Source organism: Chelonia mydas, chromosome 4 (assembly GCF_015237465.2).
Source record: "Chelonia mydas isolate rCheMyd1 chromosome 4, rCheMyd1.pri.v2, whole genome shotgun sequence".
NCBI classification, from domain to species: domain Eukaryota; kingdom Metazoa; phylum Chordata; order Testudines; family Cheloniidae; genus Chelonia; species Chelonia mydas.
This window is the reverse complement of record NC_057852.1, coordinates 90,390,222-90,413,639: the sequence shown is the minus strand read 5'-3', so window position 1 is coordinate 90,413,639 and position 23,418 is coordinate 90,390,222. Positions and strand designations below refer to the sequence as shown.

The 23,418-nt window shown below is 36.3% G+C and overlaps 1 protein-coding gene across 25 annotated transcripts in view; it reads left to right on the top strand.

Moving 5' to 3' along the window:
- FIP1L1 (factor interacting with PAPOLA and CPSF1) overlaps window positions 1-23,418 on the top strand; it is a 70,195-nt gene that overhangs the window by 34,970 nt on the left and 11,807 nt on the right. For 18 of the 25 annotated variants that reach the window (XM_043544381.1, XM_043544379.1, XM_043544380.1 and 15 more), the window contains 6 exons: window positions 891-984; window positions 2,121-2,274; window positions 8,527-8,553; window positions 9,101-9,155; window positions 12,354-12,400; window positions 19,951-20,170. In XM_043544381.1, the coding sequence (XP_043400316.1) occupies window positions 891-984; window positions 2,121-2,274; window positions 8,527-8,553; window positions 9,101-9,155; window positions 12,354-12,400; window positions 19,951-20,170 (597 nt within the window). The remainder of the gene's footprint in view (window positions 1-890; window positions 985-2,120; window positions 2,275-8,526; window positions 8,554-9,100; window positions 9,156-12,353; window positions 12,401-19,950; window positions 20,171-23,418) is intronic. The other 7 variants (XM_043544372.1, XM_043544368.1, XM_043544376.1 and 4 more) reach the window with 1 other exon arrangement.

Sequence of the window (23,418 nt, the reverse complement as noted above, 5' to 3'; positions counted from 1 at the left end):
GAGTTAAGTGTTTGCCTGTTCTTTGTTTTTAGAGCAGTTAGGAAAAGGCAGCTTCTTGCATATTTCATTTCTACGTTTTGGGAAACTGAGGTACCAAAGGATAAGTGGCTTGGTCTAAGTGGCTTCTGAGTTTCAGGCAGACTTATCAACCCAAGAACAGAATCCAGGTCTCTTGGCTTCTAGTACCCTGTTCCATTTGACGTTACCCACTAGCTGGTATGTTGCTATGTCTAGATGTTGCAGAACCCCGAGGATAATGGGTGATTTCATGCAATATGTGCTGCAATATCTACAGTATGCACAGTAGGGCTGGTTAACCGTTTTTATCAGTGCCTCATTATATACCTAGTCATTCTCTCCATCTTCCAAGGACCATTACAGGTATAGTTTCTGCAGTCTCAGGTCTAAATTTCCTGTGTTTTGATAGTTTCCTGTAACACTTTTTTTTAATTGCATTTGCTAATTTTTATAGAATTTCTCTGAGGATACTCTTTTCTTGTTACATGTTACCAGTACTCTTTAATTGCAATATTGCCGATCTTTTTCTTTTAACATAGGCAGAAAAACATGGCTGTTTACTGAAGGGAGGTGGGAGTAGAATGTGGAAACATTCATCCTTTATTCTTGAGAAGGCTGTACTGCTCCTTTCCTTAATTCTAAAGAAACAAGAAAGCTGAGGTTGTAAGATTCAATAAATGAAACATGTTTTTAGCATCTAGCATTCTGCAGAAACCTTATGCGACTTGTAAATAGCTTTTGTACAGAGGAAGGAGCTTACGGACTTTAATTGATTCATATATTATTTGCCTTGGCTGTTTAATTTGCTTGTTCTAAGCTTTGTAAAAGTCCTGTAGTGCTTTTTGGTTATTCCATTCTGTCCTGTGTTGCAGGAGATTGTCTGGTACAATAGATGTGATTGGACAGACCATCACTATCAGCAGAGTGGAAGGAAGGCGGCGAGCCAATGAAAATAGCAACATACAGGTTTCGTATTTCAGATTTTCACACGTTCTGTCACTGACCAAAGAGGGGCTTTTTTTCCTTTCACCTTATCGTCTGAATGAATAATTCTAAACTGCATGGATGAATGATGATGATATGAACAACCAAGGAAAAGGAACAAATATCATTTAAAATTAATGTGTTGAATTTAACTCCAAGAAACTTTTCTCTTTGTGAAATCCAAATTGATGTAGTTCAAAAGAAAACATTGTAATGTATTTTTTAGTAAAAAGCAGCAGTGGTCCAACTTCTTTGCTGACTTACACTCCAGGCCGCTACGTTGACTTAATCGGGCCTGTACGGGGGTGGTGGTGTATGTATGCGTGTGTGTCTGGAAACACACACATATATTATAAATATAAATGTCAATTTTACGGCATGTTATATTGAATGTTATATTGAAAGTAGTCATCTGCCATGCATGCCTGCCCCCCAAATGACACTGATGTTAAAAAGAAGTGAGGAGAGTTTTCTTAATATGCAATTTAAGAAATAAAAGTCTGATTTAAGGCATAAATGGCTTGTAATGAAGGGAGACATTTAAATAAATTTTTGTGTCACTGTTCCACTAACTCTCACTATGTAATAAGAGATGTTAGTGTTTGTGGTCCCTGATTAAATTAAATTGATTTTTGAAAGTAATCAGGGTTTTTAGTCTAGTTTTTCCCTCATGGCATCATTATATGGCAGAATTAAGGTTTTTGGATGCTCTAGCTGTATTCCTATGCTTTCATATGTTCAGGTTATTTTAAAAGAAATCCTAACTCTGAATGTAATAATTACAATTTTCTTGTAATGGTTTTTTACTCTTAAATTAATGATATGTAGCCTCAACCCTAACTCCAGCTTCATGTAGTTTTTTTTTTAATCTAGGAATTCAAAATGTTCCTGTTTTGTTTTTAATATTTAGTTTGGTTCATAGAAAGGTGGTTGGGTGTTTTTTTTTGTTTTTTTTTTGTTTTTTTTTTGGCAAATGTATATTCCTTACATAGATATTTAAGAAGGTATTTTGGATGCATGTATGTTCCTTCCCTGGAAAGAACTAGAAAGGTTGGAAAATATAATTTTCTTCTCTGTCTCTACATAACCATTGTAACTGTAGGTTTCATGTCTTACAGGTTCTTTCAGAAAGATCCAGTGGTGATGTAGACAGTTTTACCAAGCCACCTCCATTTTTCCCTCCAGGAGCTCCACCTACCCACCTTCCACCCCCTCCTTTCCTCCCACCCCCTCCAACTGTCAGTACTGCTCCTCCTCTGATTCCCCCACCAGGTAAATACAGTGTGAATGATTGTTTCAATCATTTTATAGAATGATTGAAACAGGAATGTGATGTTTGAAATGATTTTTTTTTAAATGTGTTAGATCCTAAATTACTTGTATTTGAAATCCTAAGAGAGATTTTTCAGAACATTCCTGCTCCCTCTCTTCCCCCATTCAGAATTAAACTGGGAAGGCTGAGATGGAAATCTGGTTTTACATCCTCAGTACTTATAAAAGACAGACCTGGATACTATAGAAATAGCTAAAACAGGGAGATTATCAAATTTTGAGTTTTCCATCCTTGAAAGTGCCCTTTTAAGTCAGATGCTTTTATGATTAATATTTTGCTATTGTTAATATTGCAGAGGTATGTTTTAAAGAGGAGCTGTGGATGGCAAAAGGACTGGAGGGGATAATAGTAAAAGTGCTGTGGGGCCAGGTCAGGAAGTTCTTGAGCAGAGGAGCAGCTGAGTGGGAGCTCATTAAGATTGGAAAGGTATACTACTCATGGGGAGAGAGCCTGATTCATCGTGGAGCCAGAGAAGCACACTCATTTTTTTCTTAGCCTCCCCATTGCTCTTTACCTTCTCCACTGCCGAGCAGTTTTCCTTCCCTTCCATGGCCTTGCGGAGATCCCACACAGCCAGTCCTTTGCTTAATAGTTTTCCCTGCCGTCTGGTGCTCTTCTAGAATCCTCCCTTCTAATCTTCTCCACACATGAACTGGATGGGGATACCTGCTGTAGAGATAGCACCCTTCCTTTCTGCAGTGGTTTTTGGCTTTTTCATGGTCTGGTTCCCTTTCTTGGAAGAGGATGCCAGTGCCGCTGCTGCTGGCGACCTTTAGGATTGTAAGCTCCCTATGCCTGGAAAACAAAATCCTTCTCAATGGCCTGCATCTAGGAAATGGTGCAAGGTAGGGGAGATAGAGGAGAAAAAGTTTAAAAATAAAATCATTCCCCTGCCACTTTCCGTGTGTATGTGTGTGTGAAATTATAGGTAAAAATAAAATGTAGAAATACTAATTTGATGAGAGAATGCTCTGGAGCTTTTGTAAAAGTAATGTTTTTTTTTTAAAAAACAGAGCTAATCAAACTTTCAACTTTAAAGTGACCTTTTCATTAAATTAATATGTACAACTCATTGGAAGGAGTTTGAAAATAATTATCTTCTTTATAATGGTGGAAAGAATCAGAGTTGCATACTATAAAAGTTAGGCTGATCTCCCTTTTTTCCCAGCTAAGTGAGATGTTGATGTTATGTAGGTGTACTGTAATGTTTTTATAACGCCTTTCACATGTCGAGAATAGGCATTTAATGAAATATGCACACGTGTTGCAGATCTGTCAAGCAGGTTTGGCTTTAGTCTTACGTTTTACAGACAGGTTTATAACATGCACTTGTTCAAAAAGTCTCCTTCAACATCCTTCCGTGCTTCGAGTAATTTGAAAATAACCATTAAGAGCTGTAGCTTTGGCTCCTCCAGTCCCGTGCTTTAATTGTGCTGGTGCCAGCTCTTTATCTTCAAAGCTTTTACTAAAATAGAATCTGCCATCCCTCCTAGGTTCAGTGGGGAAAAAATCCACTGTTGTTACCTAATATTAACTGGGACTACTTGCCAGAAAATTTAAGTACTCCAAATATAAAACATCCTCCAGAAGCTCCTTTGAAAAAGGATCCTGCTTTGAAGTTCTGTCTCTTGTACTGTATTCACTTACTCTCTTGTGACGCAAATGCCTTTTGAGGAAAAAGTACTAATACTGTTTGGAAAGCTGAACCTGGAAAACAATGAAATACTCCTAGAAAAGTCTCTCTAATTGGCTGTGGTAAAAGGTGTGGTTTTTTAATTTGGTAGGATAATTGAAATCTGGGAGGAAATATATTTAGGTGCTATTGTGATAGTTTTAAAGCTTATTACCTTTTTATTTTTTAATATTGCATTTTAAAAAGATGCCATTTATACATTTATGATGTTACAAAAATATTTTTACATTGTTATAGTCTCATTCAAGCATGCCACATAATTTTAAGGGTGTTACTGAATCTTAGTGACAGCACATTGTGGCCCTTCTCCCCTTTAGTGAAAGCTGTAATATTTTGTGAAGATTCTACACACTTGGACTGAGTGGGGTGGTTAAAGGCATGGTCGCAAAATAAAGTGCTGGAAGTAGATTAGGTCATCTTTTCAGACTAGCCTTCAGGTCAAGTCCAGCATTGCAAGGAATGAATCCATGCTTCAATGCTATCCTCTCTCAAAAAGAAATCATTGGCTAACCATTTTGTCCTAAAAGTATCTTTTTAAATATTGTGTTTATCAGAGATAAGGGACTAGTGTGTCCCTCATGCTAATTACCTGATTTTCCTGATATTATGTTACACATTTTTGACAAAAAGAAAAGGAGTACTTATGGCACCTTAGAGACTAACCAATTGGTTAGTCTCTAAGGTGCCATAAGTACTCCTTTTCTTTTTGCGAATACAGACTAACACGGCTGTTACTCTGAAACCTGACATTTTTGACACTTATACTATGGAAGGTAAGGTAGGAGATAACTTTCTGTCTAGATTGGGGTTCTCAAACGTCATTGCACAGTGACCCCCTTCTGACAACAAAAATTACTACACGGCCTCTGGAGGGGGACCTAAACCTGAGCCCTGCCACCCTGGGTTGGAGGGCCAAAGCCTGAGCCCCACTGCCCTGGGCAGCAGGGAGGGCAAAGCTGAAGCCCAAGGGCTTCCACCCTGGGCATGGGGCCTATAACTCGAGCCCTGACTCCCGGGGCTGAAATCCTCAGGCTGTGGCCCTGGAGCAGTGGGGCCTGGGCTTCAGTTTTGGCCCTGGACCTCAGCAAGCTCCATTAAAACAGGGTCGCGACCCGCTTTTGGGTCCCGACCACAGTTTGAGAACTGCTGGTCTAGATCTTTTCACTTGGTGTTTGCTACCTTGAAATAAAGAAGTACTGCTGCACCAAATAGATTCCAATCCATTATTTAAAGTGACATAACAAATAATCCTTTCCTAGTGTTAAAGGCTTGAGGTTGAAGAATCTGAAATGTGATGATTTAATATAAAGACCTGTTAGTGAGCCTAACTTACTTTTTGTTAACTTTTCCAACTTTGGAAATAAATTTCAGTATTGAGACAATTTCTGTTAGTAATATTGGTCTCTAGACATAAAAATTAGCACGACTAGGTCTAATTTTGATCTTTGTACACATGTCTCTGTAGAGTACATATCTTAAAATGAAAGTCTTAGTTTTACCTGGGCTCAAGTATAGTGCTTTATATTTATGTATATTTTCTTGAGATTGTACAAATTGTTGAAAGGACTCATTTTGTACAAGGTGTTGACTGATGATTTTCATAGTTAAATAAAATGTAGCATAACCTATAGTGGAGAAAAACTTATTTTATCCTGAAACTTGACAAATTAGACTGTTTTAGTACAGTAATGGAAAATTACATGCAAAAAAACAACTTTCATGCAGTGTTAAATTTGAAATGTCAGTCATTTAAATTGGACTTCTAAAAGTATTGCTTGAGTAACATCTCTAAGGTGTTGCATTTTCGGTATATTTAATGGTGTATATTGATAAAGTGCAACATGTTAACAATTCTCCAAGAAAAGAGGAATAGAAAATACTCTGTATTCAACTTAACTAAGTTAATGTTGCCCACTTGCCCTTCATGTGAAGTATTTTCTGACTCTCTTGGTGCTTGATCTCTCAACCATCACATTAATGCCAGCTAACTTTTTTTCTATCAGATTTCCTAGACTATTAATAAGGGTGGGTGTAGAAAACCCCACAGCCAGAAGGTAAAACAGACAGCACAGTTGACAAGATCTACTAGTTGCATTAGCAGATCTTGACAACTTTTATCTCTGGAACTAATGGATTCCTGGAATTGCCAGGGTCCTGTAATCCCCTTAGTCCAGATGTCAAGGAGTTGCTTGAGTTCAGAAGTTCTGTTACCTCTAGCTCCAAAGCCACTAGGTTTTTTGATCTTGCCATCTCCTGATTCCCATTTCAGGTGGAAAATTAGTTTTTAAATTTCTTGGTTTTGAACAGCTATATTTTACAACATAAACAATTTAATTGCCTTAGAAGTAAGGTTGTTTAAATGCATTACATGTCAATTCAGGCATTAAAAAGCAAGCACATCACCAGTTAATATAAGTCTTATCCAGTACTTTATCTCAGCTTGTATATTAAACACCCTGCCATCATGCATAAGTCATTGGGAAATTTGGTAAGACAGTACAGGCTGCAGTGCCAGCAGAATGTGGCTGACACAGCTATATTTCCATTTTATGCCATAATATGCTCAGACTCCACTGCTCCACAATATATTCACTTTCAATTCTAGAATAGAACCACTCAAATGTATACATCTAGTTTCTGTCGATCTTGCCCAAAGCAAAACCTTAACGCTGACCTCTGCAAGGTGAAGGTTTCTTACCTATAGATGTGTAGTATTTTAGTGAAAGTCATGAGAGAGTCTGAGAATGGATCCCGTGATTGGGTCTGAACTTTGTTTGGTGTGCATATTAAAGTAGTCCTCACAAAGCTGATGAAAGCACCTTTCCAACCACTCTTTCTGAATAATATGAGGGAGAGATTTGAGTCTTGTCAGGCTCCACAGATGCTGGCTTTCCTAGTGGAAGCACTGTTGTCCACGTTGACCCTTACGTTGCTGTTAAGTCTGCCATGTGGCCCATGTGACCTATTTTGGATTGTCATTTGTGCCATTAATGTGAATGCCCTTTTAGAGTACATTGTGGCCCATTAATATTACTTGGGGGGGTTAGTTTTTGATTTTCATGGCTCTTGTGCTTTTACAGTGCTAATGCCAGGTGGGGTTTTTGTATTGTTTCACCCACACACAAAGGAGAAGGAAGGGAGAAACTTGCTAGCGATTTTATATCAAAATAAATATTCAAATATATTTGGTTATTTGAATAATTTCTTGGTGCAGTTACTGAAATATGTCTAAATGGAATATGCTTGCTTCAAATTACCCCTGATTTCTTTAGATTTTTATATTTTAAAAATGTCCTTTATGATGTTCTAGAAGATGTACATATCTGGAATCTTGTGAAAAATAAATTATTAGCAGATGCTTTCATATTGGAGTTGAACGTTTCAAGCTGATATGATTTGATAATTCAGGGAACTTTCTGTAAATATTAACAAATTGTCACTATTCAAACAGAAAATCTTATATTATCTGTAGTTATAATTTTAGACAGGAAATATTGCTTTAAACAAAACCTTAAACATATTATTTTACCTGTATATAGAACTGAAAAAGATCATTAATACAATCTGCACAGATCCTCTGGCAAAAATTTTCAAATTTGGATGCCTAAAAGTAAGACACTTAAATCCATATTTAGACATCTAAGCAAAGTATCTTTAGTTTGAGGTGTGGTGAGCACCCATAATTCCAGTTTAAATCAGTGAAAAGATTTGCATTGAAATGAATTAGTGGGATGTGTGCTCTCATTTAGGTGTTGAACTTTAGGCACCCAAGTTTGAAAATTTTGGTCTTAGTACTTTAGCTTCTGATCCTGCAAAAACTTCTCTTTTAAAACTCAGTGGGACTACTCTTGTACATAAAGTTATGCATGTTCATAAGTGTTTGCAGGATTGGGCACTAAGATGCAGGATTGGTCAGTCTTTTCATTGACTTCAGTGGGCTTTGGATCAGAGCCTAAAATAGGTACGTGTACTTGGTGAAGTATTGTGATACATATTCTATTAAACCCAATTGTACTGAGGCTAGTTTAGAGTTTGAAGGGCATTTATATTATGTAATTCAGCTTTGCTTCCAAAAGTTCCTTTTCTGACACATTAAAAACCCACTAAACAAAACGACAACACAACAACAAAAAAACAGTTTGGGGAATTTTTTATTTGCTTTCTGGTTTTTGAATGTTTTGGGTGTGCTTGGGTCACATTTTCAAGGTATTATTTGCAACTTTGAAATCTTGAAACTGACTGGGGTTTTTGTTGTTGTATTAATTGAAAACAATTCTCAGGAGCTGAAGTTTTAAATAAAACCTCAAATATCATGAGACTCGAGATAAAATGAAGCGTTGATAACACTGAGACTGCCATGATTCTTACTCTAAGGACAGGGAGATTAGATACTTTTGTTCTTCGTATTGATAACATAACTTGAATTAGCTCTGCTGATAATGAACACGAGTTATTGCTAAAATTGACTTAATATGTATCATATATTTTTATTTCTTAGGTATACCAATAACTGTGCCACCACCAGGTAACTTATTTAGATATTTTCTGAAGCATTGTTAAGAAATGTGAAACTTAAATTTGAATGTGCAACACGCAGTTCCCTACATCTGCTTGTTCATAGCAAGATAAAGTTCATAAACATAAAACTATATGTGTAGATGTAGGCCTGGTTGATTTTATGCAAGGTAGAGATGGAACAGTTTTAATGTTCCTGATTATGGGACCAACCTGCCACTTCCCTGAGAACTACACTCCTTCCTCTCCCCTCCCCCCGAGGCTCATTAAAATTATTGAGAGACTTGTTGCTGGTGCAAAGCATTCTTGATAACCTCTCAAGAGTTGCAGCACAATAGAAAATGGTTAAAGTAAATGTTTTGAAACTGACAGATGAAATTAAGACACATATTTAGGACTTGACCCTGATTTTCGTTAAGTAGTTATGTATTGTGCAGTCTTACATAATCATTAACTGTGTAGATGGTCATTCTTTGCTTCAGCTCAGCTTCTCTGGAATTAGTTTGCCATTGTATACCTAACCCAATTTTTTATGTTTTCCAATTTAAATATTTCAGGTTTTCCTCCCCCACCTGGAGGTCCGCCACCTTCTCTTATACCAACAATAGAAAGGTAAATTTTGTTTGAAATCATTTATTAATTTTCATCCTTTGCAACATGGGGCTTTTTTTAAAAAAAAATCCTTACAGTAAGCATAATAACTTTTATGTTCCTTATATAGAAAAAAAATTCTGCTTTTGTCATCATTTTCTGTCTTGGTTTTTCCCAAGAGTTACTGTCGTCTAAATTTTCAAAAGGCTGTAATACAGCTAACATTGTTTGTGTATAAAGTATTTTGCTATCTGTCATCCTGTAGATCTATCCCATTATATTGATGCAAGATTTAAGAACAGAGCAGCTCTTGCATTAGTTAGGGTGCTGATTATTCAGTGGATTATCTAACTTAATCTTACTGTGTTTCTCTGTAACAGCATATACATTACACACAAAACAAAGTTAAGGTTGCAAAGTCAAGCACTCAAAGCCTAGGAAATTCTGGAAATCAGGTTGTCTGTGCAACTGTTGATACTGATAGTCATAGTATCAGAGTGCTTCACAACATCCCCATAACGTAAGATGTAAAATTATCCCCATGTTGTAGAGGAGGATCTGAGAGAGAGAGATATTAAGGCCAAAATTGTCATGTCCACAAATACTGGGAATTTAAAAAAAAAAAATCAGGCCCTAGACATCTCAAGTTAAACACTTAACATTTTTGTAGCACTTGTTGTTCAAAACTCAGGCCCCATTGACTCCAGTTGCAGTTGTGAGTATTTATCACTTCTGCAAATCAGGCCCAAAATGTCTTAAGTTGGGTCCCTAGATAATGAAATGTGCACAGTGGCCACTTGTGAAAAGTTGGTTTAAATTACTTTCCCAGCATCACTTAGGAATTTTGTGGGAGAGGAAGGGATAGAATCCATTTCTCCAGGGAGGCATTTCAAATGTTTAAACCACAAGACCATCCTTTCTCTTCCTGTAGTCCCCAACCTTATTTACTACACACCTTCCTGCTTTGCAACAAATCAAGTCCTGCCTGCAGCATCCTAAATCACAACACACTAATTCAGACCTGGTTTACACTTAAAAGGTAGGTCAGTCTAGCCAGGTGTACAAGGATATGAAAAATTCAAACCTCCTGTACTGCATAGTTAAGCCTACTTAACTCCCAATGTAGATGCACCTAGGTTATTGGAAGAATTTTTCTGTTGACCTAACGACCACCACTCGGGGAGTTGGATTACCTATTGTGATGGAAGAGCCCCTTCCATTGCTGTAGGAAGTATCTGCGCTATGGTGCTACAGCCACCGAGCTGCAGCTTTGCCTCTGGAGTGCTCATAGTGTTAAGATGGTCCTGAACATCTTGTATGCTGAATAATTAAGGGTCCTGTGGAAAAAATAGCATGCAGTCATGTGATTAAAGATGGTGGGCCAGATTTTTAAAGATATCTAGCCAAGATGCAGGAATGAACCTAGTGGGATTCTCAAAAGTGCATAGGCACCTAACTCCTATTGATTTCATAATGCATATGCTCAAGGGAGCCAAATTAAAGTTGCACTGACAACCTCAACTCTGGCATTTCCTACCTTCTGCGTGCTTGCCTTTGCAACCCTAACATTCTTGTAATATAGTTGTTTTTGTATGTAATATCCTAAATTTCTTTTTTTTTAAATGAAAAAAAACCCCACAGAAATTCTATCCTATAGAACCGTATTAATCTTCACATAGGTCAGCAGCACTATCAGAACCTTTAGTTTCATAGGACAGACCTCTACCATTTGAATTTATGGGGTAACTGTAATATCAGTAGGCTATTATCCACTGTCAGCCTCTAACAAACCTCTAGTGAGCATGTGCAAAATGAGATTTTCAGTGGTTTATAATTTGGCCAAATTTGTGTGGAATTTCACAGAGATGGTCAAAGGCACATTTTTGACATCAGAGAGTCTCTTTGCGAGATTTCAAGACCCATCACCACAGTATGGAGATGATAAAGCTTCTCAGTGAAACAGCTGAAAGAATTATTTTTAACATAGGTCATGCACAACCCGAAGATTTACATTCCCACCAACCGGAATGTTAAAATTTGAAGGAAATAAAATTTATAGGAAGTACTTTTCTTAAGCTTTTGCCAGTAAAGAAGACATAGCAATACAGAGAATGTTGAAAAGGCATGAAGTATATGCTAGCTTGACTTTGTTTCTTCGGGTCATTGTGTTTTTTATGGCTATTTTTACTTATGAGAATAAATTGTATAGGTTCCTCTATATAGTATAACTTGTAAAATTCTTTATCTAGTTTATATTAAAACCTTGCATCTCCAGCTCTGACAAATACCCTAAAATGTTGAGACATTGCATAAGGCTTTCATTAATCTATTTTTAAAACCATACTGATCCAAAAGTCTTTTTATACTGTGAGGCTGTCTTCAAGAACAAAAGTAGCACTTAAGTAAATGTGTTAAATAAGGTGTACATGATTAATTCAAGCTATCTAGGAAGCTATAAAACTTATCAAAGGTTATAGAAAATTGAATTTAAGCCCAGTGTGCACATCATCCTTTTCAACCTCTATATTTTACCTATTTAAGTTGGCTACCATTGAAAGAAGTAGCTCTAGAAAATATGAAGTTGATTTAGAAGAATATTTATAGAACAATCCATTTGAAGCCCACCTGCTTTTATATGCATATGTGTTTGAAAAAATTGGATTCACTTCCATACCTACTTATTTAACAGGAAGGATATAAGGAAGCTTTCATTCACAGATTTGCTTGTTGCCAAGCAATTGGGCATGCAGTATGATTTCTCTGCCAATATTTGTAACTGTTTTTGGAATATAAGCAACATATTGAAATAGAAAATCCAGTGAGGACAAGACAGAATAGTTTATATATAATATAAAACACATTCAGACATTTTTGGGAAGAAATGTTTAAAAAAATTAGGAATGTTAAGGGAGAATCTGAATCCTCCTTGCTACATCAGTATTAAAATATTTATATATTAGACATCTGTGTTTGTTCAGTGCAATTGATGATTAAATTGTTTTTTATAGTAGGAAGGCTTACAATGGAGGGCATATTATTTAAATGTAATCCCCTTTAAAGATATACTGTTTTAGTCACATACTTCTAAGAATTGTGAAGAATAAAATCAGGTTCTCTCTCTCTCTCTGCATATACATATATATATAAAAATGCTCAGGCGAGCGAGAGAGAGAGAACCTGATTTGCAGGAACCTGACTTGTATATTTACCTTTCAACAGTGGACATTCCTCTGGCTATGACAGCCGCTCTGCTCGTGCATTTCCGTGTGAGTATGGTTATCAGCTTTGAGGATTTTACTTAAGCTTTGTTAAAAATTGTTTAAAATAGCTATAGCTACATTGTTTCAGTTTAAATGTAAACAAGAATCTATCCACTAATCAAAATAAGATGGCGTAAAAGATCAAAATGAGTATTATCATGACTGAATACCTAACACCTCATATTAGCAGCTACTGGTAAATACCTGCTTACCTGTTCATTCATTTTTCTGTCCTCTAAATTGACATTTCTGTGATGGGCAATATTCCATTCTGCCTCAGTGCAAATGTGTTTGTTTTTTAAAAACCATGCAAACACCAGTAGATTTCAGTGTGTATCACTAGCAGGTGGACAGACATAATTTTTTCTTCATGTACCTTCAAAACTGTACCCAACAAAATCTGTAACAGTGATTGGAAAGATGCAAACTTTTTTTGTTAAGCTGTTTTTCCTGCAGCATGCTGTAAACTTGCAGATGGCAACAGAAAACAAGTAGTTGGGTAGTTCAGTACTTTCTTGGTATGTGTGTGTGCTGTGGGGCACTAGATAATCTGGTACATTCCAACACTCCCATTTTGTGTGTGTGTGTGTTTGCCCTTTCTAAAGCAAGTTTTTCATTTACTATTTTGAAAATGTAAGGTGGATTGATTTAAATCACAGATTGTAATCATGATTTAAATCAGCAAGCAGGAATCCTTGATTTAAACCATGTGTTTTAATTGTGTTTTGCATTTGTACTTTCATTCTTTTCCTAAAGAAAGATTGATTCTCATTGGTTGGTAACCATTAAAACATGTTCACTTGAAACTCAGTACAGTCTTTATACTAAGTTTGATACTCTTTTTTTTGCTAACCAGGAGGATACACTATATCTCTACACTTTTACTTAAGCAGTTTATATAACTTAATTTACATTTATTCAGTTTCTTAATTTTTACGTTAGAAAATTCTGAATAATGCATTTCTTATTTATTAGATGAGGATTAATTTTTTACTTGTTATTTGTTTCAAGTTCTGTTTGGGTGGTAATTCAAATTCAATTAAAAATGCACAACAGCACGTTCTTTTTAATTAAATAAAACTACTGTGAGTGCTGGAAACATAAGAAAAATTATCAAATGTATCAAAACATATTTTGCTTTTAAAACTAACTGATCTATTAAAGAAAGGAAGTATTGTCTGTAGTTAGTTATTTAAGCCGATTGTTTCTACGTCATCATGTCCATCAAGGCTTTAGAACTAGCAGATCTCAGCCTCTCACACTTAGTTTTATTCATAGATTGGAAGAGGAAAACGAGCTCTCCTTTTTAAACTCCAAATTGCTTTAATAACTTTGAATGAGTAACTTAACTGAGTTAAATGAATAAACTGAAATGACATTTTTTTCTGCACCTGCAAAAGGGAGGCAATTGCTGTCAAAAGCTGGTCTAGCACTTTGGCAGACTCTGGTTATAGGTGCTTAGCCAGTGACGTCCACCAGTCCAGTGGTTTGCCTTTAAAACTTGGCAACAAACATGTACTCCTTAATATTAATTTTTTGTATTTAATTTAAATTATTTAATAGCTTATTGAAGTGATTATAATAAGGTTAGGCCTCCTCAACATAGGTTGTCAATTTGAAATTTAAACTGAAGTAGGTTTATTTAAAAAATAAAACTGTATTTAATTTAAATTAAAAAGACATTTTTATGTACCCTGCAAATAATTAATGTAAATCTTACTAATGTTACACGGATAACCTTAACTCTGTCATTCCTAACTTCTGAGTGTTTGAGTTTGCAAACATTTATCAATGTATTTTTTGTGGTTTTTAAAAAAATTTCCTCGCTTTTTAAAAAAGCAAACTGAAAAACCAACAATTCCATCCTGTGTAATCATAGTAATACCCAAATGATTGATCTTCAGGATTAGAAACTTAAGATGCACAGTATCTGCCACTTGAACTAAGAGTAAATTATAACAGTAGTAGGTTGTTGTGCTCTGTGAGCCAGCCACTAGAGTGAGATAAGGTGCACACATTGCTGGTCACCATCTCTGCTCTCTGCTTCTCATTTCAGTCCCTGCATTCCCACTCTGTCTTTTCCATGACTGTCTCTTCTTTTGCTCCCCCATTCCAGTTGTCCCTGCTTTCAGTTACTGTGTCACAGGGCCCCCTGGGTCAAAGAAAGTGCTGCTCAGACCCTGCAGACCTGGGACAGAGTATGCTTAGTACAAACTACGTCTTCAGAAAATTTACCTGCCAAACTCCTAACGAATCTCTGCTGAGCATTTGCAAACTGAAATTTTTAGAGGCTCATAACTTGCTCAAATTAGGGTGGATTTTCCTAGGAGTGGCAAAAGACATGTCCCTGACCTCAGGGCAATCTCCCTACCAAAGTTTAAGTCCTTGCTCCAGAGCATCTTCTTAATGCTTCCTTGTGCCTGGAGCGTCTTCGTGAAATGGAAGAATTTTTGAATATGGGCAAAACACCCTATTTGTCTATAACTTTGTTCTCAGAAATAGATGAACCATACTTCCGGAAGTTTCCCCCCAAAAATTCAGTCTAAGGCAGACACTGAGCATGGAAAATTTGAACCTAAATATTAAAGTTTTGCAAAGTTGTAAGCAAATGGAAAAGAGTCTTACCATGGAAAGTGCTGAACATTAATTATAGATGTTACTAAATACACTGCCTATAAAGAAAAAAACATCATCCATCCACTTTAGTTTGCTTTTTTGCTCTTGGCTGGAGCTTTACTTTCAGTTGCAGTCTTTATTTCACTTTGGGGAATTTTTTGGTTACAAGGGCTAAGCTATTTCCAGCCCACCTTTATTGCTGCTCTAGGTAGTGGCAGAACCAGCTCAGCATTTTCTACTTTAGAAGGCTGTGATTGGCCTTCAGGGTTGACACTAATGTCATACTGAGATTGACTCAAAAAAAAAAAAAAAAAAAGTCACACAGAGATGATTATCCTTGCAGTAAATATTTTCCTGTCTCATGGGCAAAGTAAAAGCAGGAGCAGTACAAATATGTGGTTGTGAGGACCAAGCAGCAAGTGAGAAAAAAAAATGGAAGGTTGAAGGGACATTTAGTTGTGAATGGGCATACCAACATTTTATTTTCTAGTAACTGATCACAGATGTTTGTCAAATTGACTTCTGTAATAGAAGACAGATGTGATCTGATTAATGCATGTATGCGAGTATTTATTTTTTTAAACTGTTTTTTGTACATTAAATAATATAGTTTCTGGATTTTTTTCCCATTCTCTTCTCTTATTCTCTCAAACATGATCCATTGTGGTGAATCTCTCTCCAGTGAAGGCAAGCTGGAAATGGCTCCCTCCTGAAACCTATGAATGTTGCTCGTTAAGTCAGTTGGAAAAGTTAACTAGAGAGGAACATGGGGTGCTTCCTCTCCTTTTTTTTGTCCCCTCTGAACGCATAGCTGGCTCAGGTGCCGGCAACAAGTTTGAAACCCTAACTTTTGAGCATCACGTTTTATGTCAGAGAGTAGGAATATATTGGCTCCTTAAAACATGCAAATCCAGAACATGATTTTTCAAGCCTCACAACTTCCATTTCTAAAAAGCAAAATACTTTACAATTATCAAAATACGATACAAGTTTTAAGTGGATGGCTTGTCTCTATTTCTGTCTGTCGGAATTGCTGTAACTTGAGAGAAAATGAGAGGCTTAGTTCTTGACCCCATTTAGTAAAAGCACTCAAGTTTAAGTATTAATTTATAATTTATTAAGTCAATTTCCTCATGTACATTTTAATAATTCTTCTAGATTTAGTTCCTGGTTTTTAGTGCACATAAAATTTTTATTTACTAAATGTCTAAAATGTGCCATCAGTTTTCACTGGGGATATCTACAGTATTGAAAAAATAAGCTGCTTTCTTAATGAATATATTTGCCTTGGATACAGTATGTATTTCATAACAAACTCTCTCCGATGAAATGTTGGTAATAGATGGCTTTTAATCATTCTTTGAAGGTCAGTAGACTTTGACTTTGTTAGGCAAATGTGGAGAGCGAGTTTCTGCCACATAGACCTCCTGTTACCTACCTGCCTATGTTCATGTGTAGGGACTGTTAGCAAGAGGTTCCCACCTGATCTCAATTGTTGCAGTAGTGTATAAGGAGAGATTAAGATGGACAAAAACCATGCGGCGCTTTATAGATCATATCTTGCATTTGCACTCATGTGCAATTTGGAAGTTTGCAGTTTTCAGAGAACAAAATGTTCCCTATGGGTGACATTATAAAGTAGGATGCTGCTATATACTGCGTTGGCCCTAGCTTCCCAAAAGGGTATTGAAATAATCTAATCTGGGGATCACAACTCAGAAATGACTGCCACAATACACAACTGTGGAGCAGTCGTTGCAAACATCTTAGCAGACTCAGATGGGAGAAATATCACTTTTGTCTTAAATTTGATTTGAAGGGTGATTCTGTCTTAAATTGTTACCAACTAAATATCTATTTTTACTCCTTAAGAACGTTTTTGAATGCATGGCAGAAGTTGGCCTACTATAATCAACTTCATTAATGTTGCTTGAACATACTAGATTTTTTCGATTGAATTTTATGAAGGAGATTATAAAGGAAGATGTTTAAAGGTGACCTTCAAAGCACAAAAAATTGACTGTTTTTTTGCTTCGTAATGTATAAAAAATGCTTGCTAGTTCTGTTTTATAAATTAATGTTATAAAGGGCTTTTTATTTTTGATTTTGTTTTCCTGCTGGTGTTTTATCTTAGAATGTCAGGAATGTTGTCTAGCCTTCTCAGCCTTTGCTAGAAGTCTGAAACATGGATTGTGAGCTCTCTTAGTTCTTAATGGAAAGGGCCAGAGTTGTTTGAATCCTTAACAAACACATCTTTTCTCTTGGAAGTTGCAGCTGTATAAGTATTAACAAAAAACAAAATTTTAAACAGTTTAAAATCACTTAATTTCCCTGTCATAATGCTGTTAGGTCTCCAGTTGTCCATAGGGTCTTCAAGGAAAAATGAGGTAGACATGATCAGAATTTCTAATCTGGCGCCCCTGATCTTCCCCCTAACTGTGGGTTTTGAGGTGGTTTTTATTCATAGGTCTGTGAGTACTGATACTCTTCCCAGACTAATGTTCTCTATCCATTTAAAATGGAATCACAAATTTAGTACAAGTATTGCAAAAACAATTCTAAAAACAGCTTTTTCTACAACACAAATAAGATCAGCTAATGTTTTGCTGTTGTACGTGACGCAGTATAGTCTTATTTGTATGAAACTGTTCTCCAAGCAGAGTTAATGACTCCAGATGTATTGAATAAATTGAAAGTTTCCTGTACCTGAAATCACCATCACCAAACTTATTTGGTGTGCCTCTCTCCCAATCTAGAAATGATCAGTAGCGCAATTTCAGTGTGAAGTTTAGTACAAATCCATCAAGAGGTAACAAAATATTGAGATTTGTTCCTAGTAGAAGACACAAAATACTAGTCTTGATTATGTTTGAAAGCGATTCTATTTTTTAATTTCTTGCATGTTGAGAACTCTTATAGATAAAATCCGAATAGCTGCAATCAGAGCTATATAAAGCCAGAGCACTGGGTCACGTTAGGTCACTGCAATGCAAATGACATATTTTGCTTATGTCAGATGAATTTTCTGGTGTATTTGTCTGGCAGGATATGGAGATCACTGTAGTTATGGCGTAGGAGGGACCAGACAGAATCAGCATGGATGTAGATTCCATAATTAAAAATCATTACTGTTTGTGTTTTGCAACTTACATTTAATGTAACCAATAGAATTAAGTAAATATAATTTCATATTTTTAAATTAGAATAGTCTCTATCATCCAGTGTATTCGAGCCCTGAAGACCATACATACCTTGTTGAAATCATGGCAAGTTAAGAAAATTAGCAGTCTTTAAAGTCCAGCTGTTTGGTTTTTTTGTGTTTTTCTATTTCTGGTTGCTTTCCTTACATAGAAGAATTTCAGTTTTGGCAGCATAATAAACAAAACACTGTTGTAGGATTTTTTTTTGTTAACTCCTCATTTTCCCTATATTCCTAAACTCAGACATCAACTAATGTTTGTTCAGTATTTTGTAGGTGTAAAGCACTGTATTGCTGCTGCTGTTATGCATTATGTGGGTTGTCACTGGAAATAGTATTTTAATGCTGAAGTTTCTGTCCCCTCTGAAAAGGATCGTTTGTATTAGTTCATGGGGCCTTTGGCGAACCCAGTATTTTACACTTCTGCTCAAGCACGCTGGTGCAGGCACATTCACAGGCATCTTAAACAAAGAAGACCAAACGTGACTCTTATCAGAACCCATTAGTGGTGCCTCTTTGTGCACTATGTAACACTTCATATTTTTGAAAGCTCTGTACAGTTGTTAACTTGCCCTCATAACAACACATGAGTTAGATAAGTATTATTCTATTTTACAGATGGAGAAAAGTGGTAACTCACTGCTGTTAAACTGATTTACCTAAGGCCACGCAGTGAGTTGGTCGCAAGGCAGATATCAGCACTCGGGAATCCCTAACTTTGAGACCCTAAGTCCACTAGAGAGTGCTGTGTGTCAGTAAAATAAAGCAGTCACTGTTGGGTAGAATGAGGCACTCCAGTTGCCCCTTTGAGCATTATCTTTGGGCTACTAAGCCTAGTCTCTAGTCATTTTGGTGTCTTCCTGGCAGCAGAACATACTGGAGAGTCTTTCTATCCCACTGCTGGTTACAGAAAATTCTTGAGTGCAAGAGGATGTTTTCTTATCAGGAAGTCTGATTAAAATTTTTCTCCTCTAAACAAGTATATTGTATTTTACAAAGTGTCTTAAACTGAAGGACGTATTTAATTTTCTCAAAATGTAACATGTTTTAGTAGTAACAGTGGTTCTTGTGAATGTTTATTATAATGGTATTATTTGTATGAGATAAACAATAGAATTATTTCCTTTAGCTAGTTATAATAGCTTCCCCAAGGCTAACTTACAGAAGAGAAAATATGGAATGTAACTGTCAAAAATTGTACATTTAGTTGCAACTATTTTTATTTTGTGCACCTTTTAACTTACATAATGTTTTTCTTTAAAATAATTAAACTGAGCAAAGTAGGAAACACTCTTTCCTCCCCCTTTTTTAATTATACTTTCAGAGCCACAACATTTAAAAGGATCTGTTTGTTCTGGCTGTTTTATTTCTTATTTGCTTGTTTTGCAAAAGTAAAACTAAGCTAATCACATAAAAAAATCTGACCCTTCTTAGGAAGTGTTTGCTTGACTGTTTTATTTGTAGTGATGTAGAATTTAGACATTCTGCGTAATCTACATCTGAATAAACAAAATGTACACTGGTAACGTACGTCTTCGGAATTAAAATGCAACAGAAGAGTGTCTGAGATCTTGGATTGCCATCATAATAAAATACTGTACCTAGTTTCAAGTAATATATAGACTTGTGAAAGAAAAATTGTACATGTACAAAACTCTCTCTCTCTCTCTCATTTCAAGAGCGAATCATATTATATTTTACCAGCTTTTGTTCTTGCTAATACCAGCATTTTTTTCTTTAGTCACCTTTCCGCACCTTGCAGGTTCTGCTCCTTCGTGGCCTAGTCTTGTGGACACCAGCAAACAGTGGGATTATTATGCACGAAGAGAGAAAGATAGGGAACGAGAGAGAGAGAGAGACCGAGAGAGGGATCGGGATCGTGATCGTGATAGGGAACGAGAACGTACCAGAGAGAGAGAGAGGGAACGTGATCACAGCCCAACTCCAAGTGTTTTCAACAGGTTAGTAATAAAATAGTTAACTATAATACTGTATTTAAGTGTTGTGTCCATATTAGGTAGTGTGCTTCAACACTTAAAACCCTTGGTGTGCAGCTGTATGTTCTCAAGGGACAAAAGGGTGTGGGTTTTCTTCTCCCTTTGTTTTCTGTTGGAAACTAGCAAAAATTTCCAAATGTAAAACAGAAGTGTAAAAATATACTTTATGTACTAACTACTTATAGAACTGCAGGCATTACGAATGTGATTTAAGCTTTGTGTATGAGGGAGAGAAGCAGCTCTTTGACCTCATTAATTCCAAAAACAACTGTGGAATCTGTGGGTTCTCTATTATTTTACAATTGGAATTTCTACTTCTTTTCTAAGAGCAATGTCCACATACAGTTGACTCTAATTTGAAACAGTGGTATTACTGCCTGCTAAAGCTGGGTTGATTAGTTTGGTGGGTTTTGTGAGTAGTTGGGAATGAATAATGTTCTGTCCAAGCTATTTATTTGTGAACTTCAGGCTTCACTAAAAGGTCAAGAACTTTTTGTTTTCAGACAGATAACTCCTTTATTGACATTTCAACTCTTTAATAATTTTTATTTTTAAGTGATTAAACTTAGACACTACTGCTATCTTCTGTATGTTTTTGTGCACAAGAACAAAGCATTTAATGTTGAATTGGATGTGACACAAATAAGTTGAGGGCTATAGACTTACAAAGTTAGTATAAACGTATTTTGCTTAGGCAGTTTATTTCATGCTTTTCTAGTGGTTGCAAAATATTTTAGGATTAGTCCCTTAATTCTTCAGTTAATTGTTTTGATCGGTTTCATATTTACAGGATATACACATTAGCCATTCAGTTGATTTTGGAACCATCATCTTAATTGTTTTATGTTGCTGAACCTGAGCAGAACACCAGGAATTAGTATTACCTTTGTTAAGAGAAATGGGTTTTTTTTATCATCTTTATCAATCATTACAGGCATAAGAGAATTGGTAAAGATCTAAATTAGGTGCAAGAAAACTTAGTTCTTATTTTGTGCAGACATTGACATTGTGATGTTGTGGTCCTGTAGTGTCTGTGTTTTGTGTCACAAATTACTGAGTCAGTGTTTAAGAACTTAAGTCCAATTTAAACATCTGTTTCTCAGGCAGCTTGATTGAAGGCCAGAAAGAAGGCTGGTCATTCAAGGGTGCTTGAAATGAACCTTAATGACTTCCAGGCCCAGAGAAGTCTCTGTGTTGCTGCCAGAGATATCCGTAAAGGAGGGGGAAGAGGAGGCCTCAACTTTTTTTTTTTTTTTTTTTTTAAATGTGACTAAATTATCCACCATCTGCAGCAAAGCTGCTGCCACATTGCTATGTAAGGAACCAAGAGGCCCTTAACTTGAAAAAAGTAGATTTGGGAGTAACAGAGAAGGTGGGAGAAGATTTAAAAGGACAGATAATTCAGATACGGTAATGTTGTTTTTTAAGCTTATTTACAGTTTCATTCACTTTTCAAAAATAAAAACACCTGTGAGGAGGAAGAAGGGAACGAGAACTTCACACATCACAAAGATGCATTAAATTTCAGGGAAAGAGTACTTACCATTGGTGTCTTTTTTCCTCTCGGTTTAAAACTACCAGAAACAATACTTCTGCGAGTAGGCATCATGTTTTGTGCAGGGAAAACTAAAATGAGGCTATATGCACTTGTATATTTGGCCCTGCAAATGAAAAATCTGTGTTCTATTGCATTTCTTAGCAGTGTAAGATAACCCGAGTGCATGTTACTGGAAATGTGCAAGTTAATGCGGTTTTAAATGATCCCACAACCATCTTACCACCTTCTTCCCATACTACCCCCCTCTGTATATGAAAATTGTGCATATTTTGCTTACATCCCACTCCCTACCGTTCAAAATGGTGCCTTCTTTCTTGGATTGTAATCTCTTCAGGGAAAGGACCATGTCTCCTTTGTGCTGAGTTACAGTTTTGAAGTTAGTTATCACTAACAATGTAAAGTGCAAATACTTGAGTGACTTCCTCTCTGTATTGGAACTCATTCTTAGCAGGGTATCTTATAAAGAATGAATTCTACTGTTTAAATCAGTTTTAAGGGTTTTAGCAAAATATATGATAAAACTTTCAAATATGGATGCCTTAAGTTAGGTACCTAAATAGAAGTGGGATTTTCAGGTATGCTGAGCATCCTCAACTGTCACTGAAGTGAACAGCAGTTGTAGGTTCTGAGAACCTCTAAAATTATGCCCATTTCTGATTTGATGCCTAAATATGGATTCAGATGTTGATCTTTAGGCACCCATGTTTGAAAATTGTGGGCATAAAGTGTGTGTGTGTGTATGTGGGGCAGGGTGTACACTAACACTTATAGTGTATGTATGTTCAAATATTGTGTGTGCGCACATGCAGTGGTATCAACTATGTGATAAAATAGTGGAGTCATGATAATTTTTTATTACAAAGTTCTGTGTTTTGTCATACACCTTTGACTGCCCTCTATACACTAATCCATCTCTCATTGGGAATATTTCTGACATTCAGAATGTGAGCAGTTTCAAATACCCATAGTTTATTACTTTAAGCTACCTGCTAGGTAGAGAAATGTTGGTTCCTTTTGTCCGAAGTCATGGAATCTCTGCTCCTGCTCTGAAGACCCGCTTATCCATTGCCCAAGGGTGGCTGTATTTGTTCAGTGCTGCACCAGTGACTCGTTTTAAGGTCCAATATTACACAACTCTGCAGGGCAAAAAAAATCGGCTTCAAATTATTGAAAAGGGGTGTGTGACACATGTTTACCTGTCAGTTGTTCATTTTTGAGGTACAGCAGAATAAAGATACAAGGGAGTAATAAGAAAATATAAGCCCTGCCTCTCTAAAGGTGCACAGTGAGCTAGATTCAATTTGACACGTATAGCCAGAGAAAATTGTTATACATACCAGGATCCAGTCACCTTTATACGTTAGGGTGACTGAGGTGCAAGCAAGATAAAAAAGCATTTACAGTTTTAGGTTGTGTGAGAGGAAATTGAATAACTCCAGAGATGGACAGGAATGATGATAGTAAGCAGATATAGGTAACAATAGTTATTGTATAGAGAATAAACTATTCCACTTCTCCTCATCTCTCCCTCCCAATGGCACACCTAATCAACCATTTCATTGTTGAATTGCTGATGTAATCCAGTGCTATGTGCCTGATGGGATGATGTATTGTCATAGTTTTAATGACAGAAAGGGTAACCATTACAAGGGAC